Raw genomic sequence first — 13,952 nt, 5'->3', positions numbered from 1 at the left:
CTCCTGCAAAACCCATCTCAACCCAAGACGGTTTTCCTACCTGCAGGCATCTCTCCCGGTCCCATGGACCCCAATTCACAGGCGTGGGTGGCATCAGTGGTTCCCATCCCAAGCTACCTCCTCTTCTCCGCAACTCTCAGTTGTTTTAAGAAGTGCTTGAACCCGCAGGGTTTTTGACCTGGCTTTTTTTTTTTTTTTTTTTTTTTTTTTTAAGTCAACAGATTTTAGGGGGAAAAAAAAAGCCTCCAAGGGAAAGTTCTTGAATGAAAATAAGAGGCCATGCAATAGTACTGAGTCAGAGCACATTATGCATAAGGGAATGCTCATTTTCACATGCCACAAAAAATTCTCTCTCCAGACATAATTGTAGAAGCTATGTTCTCACCCAGGGGAAAAAAAAAATAAAAAAATAAAGGTGTGTGAAAGGATCCAGCTTTGGCTGGCTGACTGCTTCGGCTGGAAGGAGAAAGGGACTCTGCAGAACAGAACGGTTAATTGCACTTGGCAATCAGGAGCTACAGCGTTAATTTAGGGGTGGAAGATGGCAACTGCCTCTAATCCGCTCCAGACTCTTCCTCATACTTTGCAACTGCTTATTCAGCTTGTCAACAGCCCCATCAGCACGGTAGGGTAGCATTTATGGAGACATTTAGACCTTTTAGGCTTATTCTCTTACCCAGTTTAAAAAAAAGCCTATTCCATCAGACAGACACATTTAATAACAAGTCTTAGGCTGCCTTCCTTGAAAAAAATTCCTATTTGTATTGGGAAGGATTATTCTTGCATGATATTTTATTGTTTGTCTCGTGCAGCCGTGCCATCAAGGACTTTGATGGCAGGTTCTCCCCCTCCAGTTTGGCTTTTGCTACTACAGTTGCCCTACAGAAGCCCCGAGCCCTTTTCTAGTGATGTAAGAGGAAAAATAAAGCACTATCTCCTAGGTAGGAGCACACGATTTTATGAAAGCAACAGGACAGGCAGCGAAAGGTCTGCAGAAGCCATGGGATTCGGGGTAGGGATAAACACCGTTAAATAAGACGACATTTCCAGTCCTCCAAAACTTGCACCAGTTTAGAGCTGATGCATTTGAAAAATCAACCGCTAGACAAGTTCAACAATGGAAAAAAAGCAGATTTTAGTCAAAAAAAGAGAAAACAAAGCCTCTGGGAAACCGAACGACGAGCAATATCCTGTCTGTGCTGCTGCACAAGCATCGTGCCCAGACGAATGAGCGAGACCTTGGGGATACCCGCACCACACTTTTCTTCTTAACCCTGCAAAACAGGCAATTACAAGTTCTTTGAAGCACAGCTTTTCCTTTTTTTTTCTCCCTTTAGCTGCCTTTCAACAGGAAATTGTTTCATATAAAGACCTAGCTTCACCCATGAAAAGGTTTCCTAAATTCCATCTGCAAGTTTGAAAATTCCAATATATATCCTTCAGTACTACCTCCCTGCCGCATGTTTTGCCTGTTAAACCAGTATTTTTATAGAGAGTCCGGAGACAAATTCAAAATTACATGACTTCATTTTACAGTGCCATATAACCTGCACCATACTGTAATGAAACAGCATGATTACAACTGAACTTTAATTGATATTATTGTAATAAAAAGGTTGAGAGTTACCAGAAATCCCTCCCACCCCGATGATGACGAGCCAACCCTCAGCTATTCCAGATCCTACTCATTTTTATTCTAAGCTTTCAGGGGGGAAAAAAAAAGGTAGTAATATAACATTACGCAGCAAGTTTTATTGCGCAAAGAGCACAGCAACCTAAAAATAAATTCTGCTTAATCTATCTTCCTACAAAATTAAAGCACTGAAAATGAGAAAGAAAATTTGAGGTTTATTCTGGATTTATTATAGGAATACAAAGCTAGGTAGCATGTGTTTTAGATACTTGTCATTAGCGTACGGTTTGTCAGAACAAAAGGAAACAGCAGAGTTTAATGACACCACACTTCAGGTGTACACAGCAAAATCTGTCATTTGAATTTGCTAATGGAATAAACAGGACAAAACTTCAGAATTGGCCTAAAAGCTTAATAAAATATTAACAAATCAAGAACCAGACCAAAAAGCGAAGGCACGAAGTCCGTCTCCAGATACCTGTGCAGAACGCCACTAAACAAGCCGAGATCTCCAACATCCAACCCCCCCCGCAAATGCATCCAGAACAAATGGGATTTGAAGACTTTCGAGTTTCTTTTGACAGCGTTATTACCGTTAAAACAGCTTCAGTTGTTTAAAACCTGTCGAAACCTGGCTTGATAAGCACCAGCAGCACAAAAGAAGCTGTTGTATTACTTATTTAGGTACCGCTTGAGCTCACATGCATGCCGTTGGCCAACAAGCCCCCAATTTAATCACACTGGGCATTAAATACATTTACCCTTAGGTTAAAAAGGTGACCTGCGTGGGCCAGGCATCTATATACGGGGCACCATGCTCTTTGGGTTTCCCCGATAAAAATTCAAGCCTCCACGTGCACGCCTCCAACTCCGAAATCTCAGTAATCGCTCAACGACATTACATCCCTCCAACCAAGCTGAAAATTATTAAGTCTGAATATCAACCCTAGCTGGGGTTCTCCAAACGCAGAAAGGGTCATTCCAGTAACTTAGACCCAAATTTGGCCTGTTTTGAAAACTGTTCTGCTCGGGTGCAATAATTGGCTGGTCTGTACCTAGGTTTGCTCTTAGGATTCATCCCCTCTACCAAAATCACCCTCAATTTTGTAGGGCTGTAAATAAGTAGTATTTCGGGCTCACACACTCCCTCTACCGGCTCCCTGCAAACCGTTAATTAAAATTATTCTTGCCTGAACTTCGTCGAGCAAAACAAATAATCATGATTCATTTCAAAATGAAGGCAAAACTGCATGTTAGCCAGAAAAGAAGAACGATCCCTAAACAAGCAAATAAAAGCCTTTGAGACTTGAAAATAGAGGATTTTTCAGGAAGACGTGCAGATGCTTCTCCTGTTGCAACTTACGCTGTCCGAGGATAAACAGTTTGCACAGCGGCTGCCTGGATAAAAACATCCGATGCGATTTTCGGTACCTATCCAAACCTGCCTGCGACGGTTCATCAGCAAGAACTCCTGCTCGATAACGCCAAGCAAACACACAACAGCAGACCCTGCAAATAATTGTCACCTCCCTCCTTCGTTAAGATAGCGCAGCAGGTCTGGAGCTCACGGGCAGCACTTGGAAAGCGGCAGTTAAATGAATTATTTTGAGGGCAGCCTGTAAAAATGACACAGCACTCTCTACTTTCTACAGACATCTCTTAAACCTACCAAAGCCACTAAAATTGGTTAATCTGTATAAAGGTTTCAGGCAAACGAAGGCAAATTTACCCGAGGAAAACACATGCTACTGATCTAAAAACCAGTCTAGTTTTGACTGTATGAAAAATAAGTCTGAAAACACAACTCTGAAACATCGTTTCTGTATTTACATTTCCATACAGCCCAACACCCATTTCTATGTCCAAACAGCCCAGAAAACCTGCTCAGGCAAAATAATTACATGTAAAGCACAGAAATACCTTAGAGAAGGGTTTGCTAACAAAACTAGGAGTCACCCAATTCCTGTTTTTTTGATCCTGTTTAGCATCCTACATGAGATGCTTATTCAGTGCGGTTGGGATTATTTTTAAAAAAATAAAATCTTTCCTTTGCACAGTATAACCCAATGAATCCAAACAGCTGCTCCCAGCACAATTCCCACTGAACTGCTGCCCACACGGAGGAAACCGCAGTCCCCGAGGTGCCCACGTGTCAAGCAAACACTGCCACAGGAAAGCAACCCGCAGCAAGTGTCAGAGTCCGACCCGGCGCACGATTTCCTTGGCCGGGAAAGCCCTGGATCGCATCCACCTCCTCCAGCTCGGCCAGCAAAACAGGCAGCTCGGGAAGCAGCAAAATGTCATTTCCTACCGATGCATCGCTTGCGGGTGAGCCTCTGCCGCCTGCAGCAATCGGACCGGGGGGGTCGGACCTTTTTCCTCCCCGGTAGCTCCTCTTGTCTCCAGGAATTTGAGCTTTCTTGCCTTCGGCGGGGTCTCTCATCTCCCTTTCCCATCCTGTGAAACTCGGGGGAACTCTTTAAGACCTTTATCCTTTCGTTGAATCAGGCAGAAAGGGGCAACAGGATCAGGGATGAGCGTGAGGGGAAAGCAAACTGCATAAGCCTTGTTTCCAAAAAACCAACCCCGGCAAAAGCCCTTCGAGAGACAGACACGCACTGCCCCACACGACTTCCTTCAGAAACTGCCAGCACTTCACAAGACTTAAATAATCAGCATTAATACCCACGCTGCAATGTTGTCCATGTAAATCAGGCAATCTCTTGTTGCTTTAACCACTCAAGATTTAGGTTTCCAACACTGCTGCAAAATTCAGGCTTAAATGTTTCGCTGCGGGAACGAAGAATGAAGTTTTAGCGCTCAGGAAAATTAAGTTAAGCAAATGCTAGGTCAAGGTCAGGGTTTACCAGCGGGGCAACTTGTCACACAAGCACTCACATTCAAGCCTCTGGTTCCCTCCTGCGACGTGGTCTTTGGCTTAGGACACGCACGTGAAGGAGGAGGGGTAGGCAAGAATTTCATTTTTGCAATAAACAAAGTTACTCTGCAGCCTAAATTCACAAACCACAACATTCCTCTATCAACTAAGAAATATAAGGCATGAGCAGCCCTGAGACATTTCATCTGAAGTGAAGACGAGCTCAAGGGTACTGACTTTCAGGTCAAAAAAAGAAGGATGCACTGGAAAAAGCCACGTTATTAGTGTAGACTCGGTAGCCAAGGTTTAAATTAAATCGATACCCACAGCTTTCAGATGGACTGCTGACTTTGCAGCAGATCGCTGATGCAACGTTTTTATCTTTGTTAGCAAGCAGGGTACCAAGATATCTAATACCATCTCGACACGGACATTATCAGCGTATAAGCACTACAAATGATGCTCTCCTCCCAATCTTAACTCCTAGCAGATGAGCTGCTCAGCCATAACACGTATTGTGTGTCTAACACAATAAAAGCGTGTTTTCACGATGTCCACTTGCCTAATCACATCAAATAAATTTGTATGCCACCTTCAAACTAGTTTGTGTAATTCCCGGTGCAAAGCCTTTGATGAAAGCTGCCAACTACGGAGTTAACCATCTAGCAAATATTGCCCAGGAGCTGGGCTGGATCACACCAAAGAGAATTTAAAGGCAGATCTGTTTGCTAAACAGCGATTGCAACAATACAGAAGATATTTTCTCTCTCTCAATGGTGGAAGAAAAGGAGTTTACATCAACAGAGATACACCCAGCCAGAAAACCCTCTGGCCACATAGCACATACCTGCCCAACACAACCTTAAACGCCTTCACACATTACAAAAGCGCAGCCTCGGCGGGTGTGCCAGTGCCAGTGCCTCACCGGTAAGCGCCACGGCGGTAATTAACCCCATTTTATAGGTAAAGGAACAAAAGCACCGAGAAGCCGAGGTCAAGCAAGCCCTCGACAGCGCTGGGATTACAATACCGGAGGTTTCTGGCTCCCTGACCTGCGCTGAAGAAATGAGGCCACTGCCTCTCCCAAGTTAAGATGAATATACAGATAGTGCCAAGAGCTCCGTTTTATTTTTGACAGGCGAGCTGGAAACAAAGATACGCTAATCAAAACATAAAATGGTGATGGAAAAGACTAAGATTTATGAAAAGCAAGCACGGAGCTTAAGTGCTTGCCGCGACACCCATGAAGAGGGCTTGAGCATATAAATTCAGAACGTGGCTGAATTCATCACTGGGCTTTTTTAGCAGATGATATTAACTAGGGAGGGCAAACACCCGTCAGTCTCTGCAAAAGACTACGTACCCCCTCGGTGCACTGTGCAATGCGGACGGAGAGAAGAACGGCGCCTAAGGGTCCACAAGCACGAGACGCATGTGTCGAAGGGCATCGCCAGAGCCCGGCAAAGAGGCAAACATCGGCTTCAAGGTGGGACTGACTTTGAGGCAGCGCGTCTTCTCATCCCTCAAAATCCCGCAGAGCCATCGTTAGCTTGGTGACCGGCAGTCTAGACAGCGTCTCTTTTATTCACTGTCAATATGGTGTTGGCAGTGAGCACTGGGAGAGCTCTTCTCCCGGCTCTAAAGCTTCTGCTAAACACATTTCTCCCATAAACCAGCATCTTGGTGGGGGGAAAAATCCCAACCAGCTCCCAGCAAACAGCAATGTCATTTAAAGCGAGCAACAGGGGATTCCTTTAAATCTTTCAGGAGGTAAAGCAGATGGGAAGGGAAGGATAAATACTTTCCTCTTCGGCGATATGAGTGTGCAAAACAGCCCGCAGGGTGGTGGTGGCAATTGCAACCCTATTATTATAAAACAAGAAGGACTGCTCTGCATCCCCTCCGAGGCTTTAAAGGACAAAGAAAGAGGGTTGAAGCCACAGGGAAGACCCACGCACCTCGGCGTGAAGGGTTGCAAACAGCACCGGCAACACCACCAAGCAGACGTCGCAAGCAACTGAGCCACCTACAGGAAAACACAACCCAGCAACCCCAGCAATTCAATTTAAAATAGATTTCACGAGAGCTAGTTTGACCCACCCAACAGGCCGGATGAGGATTTGCTGCCGTTTCCACACATTTTGAGAATTTGCTTTTCTTTTTATAGGATTTTTTTTTTTTTTTTATTCCCCAGCTAATGAAAGAGGCAATGCACTGAGAAGCAAAAGCACCGCAAGCTAGGGATGCATCACCACTGAGAAAAGCAAAGGTTATCTTTCTATCCTGTATGCCATATCTCAAGTCTAGTTGTTTAGTGAGGCTTAAAAACACTAGGTATTAAATACTAAGAAAGAGAAGACAAAAAAAATAGAAGTCAAATCCACATTATGTTAATAAGCAAATAAAAATTCAGGGAAATTGTGCTAATTTCACATTCATCCCTACCTCTTCATCAAAAACTCAGCTTCCCCCAGTAGCTCGAGATCTCCCTTCGTTAACATCCCAAACGAGAGCACTCCCGCCGCCTCAACGGGCGCCCTTTTCTAACTGATAAGCACAGCCTGGCATCGTACCGAGCACGAGAGCGGGGCAAACCACGTATTGTCACGTGTTATGAAACCCCAGGATTTCACAGCATCCAAGAGTCAGGTTCAGAGCGGGCTAAAGCGTCCCACGTGTCCCCTCCCGAGCCACAACGCGCGTCCCTGCCTGCAGAACGGGTCGCCGCTGCTCCGAAACGTGAAGGTCCAAGAGGTTTGCAGGAGTCCCCAGCAGCAGTTGTGATGGGGAAAGAAAACAGCCGGCCTAAAAACAAATGCAGGAAGAGCACGCATTCAACGGGACAGATTAAAGGTGGCTGCTCGACGGAGGAATTGAACTAAATAATTGCAGAATGGATGCGACAACAATGGTACAGAAGTAGCTGCTATTTGGTTTTCTCGTTTAAGGTGTTTTGGGCAGGCACCTTCGCATGCCGGCAAAAGGATCCGATGGCATCCGATACCAGTGACAAGAAAAAAAACCACAGATTCGCTGAAAATGTTTGACTTTTGCAGAATTATGCTTTTTTTAATGGGCTTGATACCGTGCGCGCGGTCAGCCCCCTCCCCTGGAAGCTCACCGCAAGAATAACTGCACCTAAGGGATTCGTGATCCTTTGTTAAAGTGCAGATAAACCACTCGTATCATTGCAGGCTCTCCAGCGTGATAAAAAGCCAGCCGTAACGATTAATACGTATCACAGATTCCCCGATGTAAAAAGTTTCGGGATGGACAGTTTCTTCCCGCACTCAGCCCCACTTAACAGCAAGATTTTTACGTTTATGAGCTGCTTTTTATCCAGAAACCCCAAAATCACTCAGCAAACCAGAGATGATCTTTTGCCTGCTGAAACGTGTCGCTTGCAGACAGACCGTACAGTCAGTAACGGCAAGAGCGACAATTTCTGCAGCTTCACAGGGAGCTTTGCTTAGGCAGAACGTATATCACAAAATATAGATTTTGCTAAGGTCATCATGTATTTTTGGTAATGATTTGCAGCGTTCAGCGACAGCCCCTCGCTTTTACACCTCTGGTACGAGGCAGCCCGGCAGCACGACACCTCCTAACATCGTCCCTTCACAACTAACTCAAATAAAAGCATCTTTTCACCAAACACGACTTGCCGTGGAGACCTGGGGTACCCTTAAACACATCTCAAAGCGCCAACGGGGCCGTCACCACTGATCTGAGGTTTGACAAGACCAGCAGCGGAAGGGAGCGTTACCACAGCACATCAATATTAACCTGACGAGAAGCCCCAAATAAATTCAAGTAGCTCTACCAACTTGTCTTCAGTCTTCAAAAGCCCACATTGTTACAAAATTTGCACAAGCACAGAACAAAATGAGCCAGACAAGTGTTTCAAAATGAGTCTGAAACATACGAAGAGATACAGCATGCCTGAATTGCAAATCACTGTTGCCTGAATTATATTAAGTAGGGGGGAAACGAACACTTTAAGTCACAGATGTTTCAGTAGGTGTTCAGCTAGCAAAGATAAATATTTTAAAAATTGCCATAGAAATGGGGAAGCGAATACAGTCCACAACATGGTCTGATGCGAATTAACCGAAGCTCTAGGAGAACATTTGCAGCTCTTGAAATAGCAAGCTCCTGAAGGCAAGCTCCACTTCTTCTGCATCTTGCTCAACACAAGCCACAATTTTCAATGCGGATGTGTCACCCCGCTCTCCTTTAATCTAAGACACAAGTGAGTTCAAAAGGGATTTTGACCTGAATTTCTAAACTACATCAAAAAGCTGCATTAGCTGCTAATGGCAGCACAGCCCAGATACCTTGATGCATCTCTCGGGGACGTCACCAACTGCAGGCGGTCCCACTCAGGTCAGAAAACGCACTCTGAAAGGAGCTCTTACCTGCAGAAACACCCATCGAGCACATTATCAGGGCCACCAGAGCCCTCTTTTCACAGGCTTTTATCTAGATTTGGACCAAATCCGAGCCTAGCTCTGGCTCTAACACCTTTTATAAGCCCTCGCGGACATCCCCACGCGATGCTGCATTTCAAAAGCCAAAGGCTTGAAGCTTATTTACGTTCAACCTTAAGAAAATTTGTTAGGGCAAAGCCTGAATCAATGTTTTACAACAAAGCCTGCCATGACTAAATACACAGGGAAAAATAACTTCCCTCAGAGGCACAGCTCTGTTTACACAGAAAGTGGGAAGCCTTTTCCAGCAGCACTCGCTCACATCCTGTGGAAGTGGCTGGAATTGGCAGTGGGCGAAGCAGGCTGCGCCGAAACCCAACGCCTCTTTGAAGCCCTGAAAACAGACCTTTACAAATCAGTCGTGCGCTGGGAACACACGGAGAACAGACCATCCCCATCCTCCCACTCCAAAGCTACAGCTGGTGTCACTCCTTCTGTTAAAAGTGAAGATTATATACATTAAATTTCCTGAGATTAAGGACAGGACCGTTGAGCACATCCTCGCTATCCTTGGGAACAAACACCTCACTCCAGAAGGTGCCTGGTGCAGCAGCTAGCAACACCAGCGGCTTGAAATCCCCAAGTCAAAGGTAACGCACGTTCAACAGCAGCAATAAACCATCCCGATCTTTATACCAACCACAGGCAGGACAACAACATTTGTTCTGCAGGCGAGATTTCTTCTAAGGCTTCTCCGACAGCCAAACAGAGAGAAAATTTGAGTCCCAGAGACTAAAGGCTGTAGTAAACTCAAAATTTAAAATTACACATGGCGCCTTTAAAAGTCCACGAGAGTAAACCAGCGCAGGTTTGTAAACCAGCGCAATATTAAAACCGTACCGTGCCTTTCAAACCCAAGTGCTTCACTTGCCACCGTGGAAAAAAATGCTGCTTGGGCGGAGTCACCTGTCAGTTAAAATACCAGGTAACACAGCAGGAAAAACACGCACAAACATCTTCGCTATGCGAAAACAACCGCTGGGTGCGATTCTGCTTCTGCTAGAAGCATGCAGATACAAAAACCCTGGTGAACAGGATTGAACCCGATGCAGTAACAACTGTAATTTCTCCCTCTGCAAGAGAGGCATCACCCTGCCTTGGAAACAGCCCAGAATCCTGCCCAGGATCTTGCTCTCTTCTCTCCCAATTCTGACACCAGGGAAAGACCGACCCCAGGCAAACCTGAGGGACGCAACCTAAGGGAAAGCCACCGGTATTCGGCCTTTCTCCGGCATGAGCGTAAGGAAAAGGAAGGAGAGATGGTGGTGGGAACACGCAGGGCTACGGAAATGAGGAAATAACAGCGAGTCTCTTAACTCTTCAATTAACATCCAGCTCAGAAATTTGGCTCTCTAGAAGGGCCAAGCCCGGGCTGCAACCGCTGCGTTGCGATATAAAGCAGTTTGTTAGGACACTGCAGCATCATCACCGATTTGGGGCTTCACGAGGCCACCTGCAAGGCAGCGGATCGATTCAGGCTTTGGGCTCCTTCGCTCTTGAAGGGCAGGGTGGATAAAGACATCGTTACACCCAGGTTACAAATTTAGGTCAGCAGCATCTCAAATGTAAGTTATTTGAATTCATGTCCCCTTTAGTAAAGGGAAAGACTTCCAGCTGCTGGCCTGCAGCATGAGCCAGTCTCACCAGTGATAATTAAAGCCATTTTAATACAAACGACATCCCCGGTGATCAGCTGCGTTATCTTATAAACAGAACACAGTCCCCATGTAACAAACTGATTCACTGTACTGCAGACAAGCATTTCAGTTTGCACGACTTCTCTTTTGTTCTTCCTCCGAGCATTGAGTAGAGTTTAGGTTATTAAGAGCGAGATACCAAGGCTTTGCTCCTGCTCTTGTAGCTCCTAAGAAATGCCCTGCCCGGTTTGAAAACCCAAACAGGCTTGAAGCGAGACGCTTCACCCCGGAGAGGTTTGGGCAGCATCTTGCAGGCAGCATGAGATAATCCTCCCGAGTGAGACCCGCGCATCGAGACGAGCCCCTGCAGTGTCTGCTCAGCCCAGCCCCGTTGTGACAAAAAAATAATAATAAATAAAGCCATTTTCAAGTCACCAACAAGAGATTATCAGCAAAGACAATGGGGAGTAACACCCAAACCCTGTTGGGCTGATAAATACCAAGCTTGCCACCACTACTGATTTAATACAATGCTTTCAGGACCAAAACAAATATATATATATACACACACACATACGGTGAGCAGCATGCGAGGCACAAACGTGGATGCGAGTCGAGATGTGGATTTGCACAGAATTATTGGGAAAATAACTGGAGACTGAGCCTCACCTTTGTTTTTACACGTATGAGACGTGAGCCTTCGGGGTAGCCACAGCACCCTGCAGCCTCCACGCAGCCGGCAGCATCCGTCCCCCTCCCGCACTGCCAGCCTGCGCCTTGGCGCTGCCCAGTGCCAACACTGATTTTTGGGGGGAAAGCTGGGTTTTTTTGGGGGGGGCAGGTTTTGCTCACCCCCAACACTGAGGAAGACCCCAGGGCTGCTTTCACCTTGCACCCCTCCCCGGGGGGCTGCCGCTGCCTTCCGCGGGCAGGGAAGGGGCTTCCCCCCCTCACAGGGACGAGCAGCCCTTGGGGGGGGGGGGGGGGGCTACAACACCCCGGGGGCTCTGCCCTCAATAGGGACCACCCAAAAAGAGCTAAGGGGGGAAACGAGGGGCTCAACCCCACCGTCAAGCCCCCAAATAGGTGGTCCCCTCCAGGCGAGGCCTTGACCCGCCCTGAGGGGCCTGGCGGGCCGGGCCCGCCGCCGCCACCGCCGCCGCCGCCCCGCTCCCCAGGGAAGGGACGCTGCCCGCCACCACTCCCATCCCTCCCCACCCCGGGGAGCCGCACCGCGGGGCCGCTCACCTGCCGCCGGCCCCCGCCCGCCGCGGCTGGGCCAGGCCCTCAGGGCTGCAGGCGCCGGGGCCGCCGCGTCGCCCGGGTGACGGCTCGAACCGGCGCCGCCATCTTCCCTCCCCGCCGCCGCCGCCGCCGCTCCGGCCGCGGCGGAGAGCGCACTGCGCAAGCGCCAGCCGGCCCCGCGTCACATGACCGCGGAGGGGGGCGGGGAGAGGAAGGTCACGTGGCGGCGCGCGCCATGATGGGAAGGTCAATTCTCCCCCTCCCCATCGCACGGAGGCCTTTTTCTGGCGGGGGGAGGCCGCCATGTTTGGAGGGTCTCGCCGGGGGCACGCGCGCCGTCCCGCCGCCATGTTGGAAGAGGCGGGCGGGCGAGGCCGCCATGTTGGGGAGGTCGGCTCTGAGGAGAAGGTGGCAGGGCGGCTCCCTCTCCTCCCCGGCCGCCTCGCAGGCCTCGCCCGCCGCCCTTCTCCTTATGCCTCGCCCCTTCCCGGGCTCCCCTCCTTAGCCACTCCTTGGGGAGGCACAGTTGGGGCCTGAGGACCCTCCCTGCCCACAGGGCCAGGGCCCCCCTCGCCGCCTGCCACAGCCCCGCCATGTCCTTCCCTCTCCCCCGAAGCCTGGCCGCCTTGTGAGGCGGGGATGGCCTGGCAGGGAGAGGAGACGGGACCTGTCGCCACGCCTGAAGGACAACGGGTGCCCGTTTCGCCACGGAGGTGAGGAAAGGAGGGAGCCCTCGGTGCTGCCGGAGCCCTTCCCCGTGCGGGTACGTACGTCTGGGCACGCCGGGTCTGTGTTTTGACGTGCGGTTGTGCTGCCGAGTCGTGGGGTGACATTATTCCTCTGGGGAAGGGGCAGAGGAAGACACTGCCATCCTCTCTGTCTTCCGCAGACCTGCATCTACCGCAGAGGTTGCTGCTCAGCATCCCCGACGTGTGCCCTGCCGAATCGGGTGCCCCGGATGCCTTGTGGAAGGCTGGGATTACCTGAAAGGAGACGTGGAATTTGTCTACAAGCATGTAAGTGACCCAGCATTTACCCGGGTGAATTCACTCACGACCATTAAGATCACGATCCCAAAAGATCCGTGATGCTCCCGCACGGTTTTGTGGGGATGCTCGGTCTCGAACAGGGGTGCTGTGGCCGGGAATGGGATTTCTTACGGCATGGGCAAAACCGGCAGGATGGAGGGAAACATCCAAGAATAACGCCGCTGGGACGCTGAATAGGCTACGGATCGAGCCAACAATGCTGGGCACTGGCTGCTTGAAAACACGGTTCCTGTTTCCTTCTGGAAAAATCCCAGAGGATGGGTAGGAACAGCCCGAGGCTGCTGCACCCTTTCCTCCCACCCGCACCGCTCCCGTCAGCCCTGCACCTCTCCCTGGGAGGGGAAGGCGCCGTCTCCCACCCCTCTGGGGTGCCAAGAAAGTTGAAATCCCAGAGTATAAACCCCCCCTGGAACACCGTACGCCCTGCAAAACCCCGCTAGCGGCTCCGCTTTCGATAAACAGCCCCCCAAAACTCGTCCGCAAGGGTGCCCGGTGGTTCCCTGCCCGGATTTTGGGGCTTGGCAGAGGAGGGGGAGACCCGAGGAGCAGGGGGGGGCTGCAGAGGCGGCCAGGGCAAACCACAGCGTTTCTGTCAGGATTTTTTTTTTTTTTTTTTAGCTGGAGTATTTATTTTATTTTTTTATTTTATTTTAAGAAGCCGGTCGCCATCTGCTGGCAAGCTGCGGCTCTCGGGTAGGTTATTTGGGGGAAAGTTTAAGGATTTAAGAGCAGTTTCTGTAACTCCTTGTCCGAACGTTTGATTTTTTTTTTTTATTTTTTTTTTTAGGCTGCTGGAAGGGGTGTTTAATTTTGCGGCGAGCGAAATTAAATGCAGCCCTCGCCCCAGATACCTTTGTATTGCTCAAAGTGATACGTTGGTGCGGTGAATATCCCGGCTACGAACAAGACAAACGTAATAAATTAGTTTTATTTTTGGGAAACGTAGCTGTTTTTAAAGGTTGGAGCTGCAGTGGGCCCTCCGGCCCCTCAGGAGATTGAGGAGTAGCTGGGAGCTTAGAC

General features: G+C 48.9%; 1 protein-coding gene across 2 annotated transcripts in view; it reads right to left on the bottom strand.

Moving 5' to 3' along the window:
* FBXO42 (F-box protein 42) overlaps nucleotides 1–11,945 on the bottom strand; it is a 49,415-nt gene extending 37,470 nt beyond the window's left edge. Inside the window, exon 1 of one of the 2 annotated variants that reach the window (XM_050909616.1) lies at nucleotides 11,887–11,945. Coding sequence is in view for 1 of the 2 variants with exons in the window: in XM_050909615.1 (XP_050765572.1) it covers nucleotides 41–65 (25 nt within the window). In the remaining variant the exon portion in view is untranslated. Of the gene's footprint in view, nucleotides 1–40; nucleotides 100–11,886 lie in introns of those variants that run through there. The other variant, XM_050909615.1, reaches the window with a different exon arrangement.
* Nucleotides 11,946–13,952: the final 2,007 nt, after the last annotated feature.

The sequence above is a fragment of the Gymnogyps californianus genome, chromosome 21, assembly GCF_018139145.2.
Source record: "Gymnogyps californianus isolate 813 chromosome 21, ASM1813914v2, whole genome shotgun sequence".
Taxonomy (NCBI): domain Eukaryota; kingdom Metazoa; phylum Chordata; class Aves; order Accipitriformes; family Cathartidae; genus Gymnogyps; species Gymnogyps californianus.
This window is presented reverse-complemented; position numbering and strand designations above follow the sequence as displayed.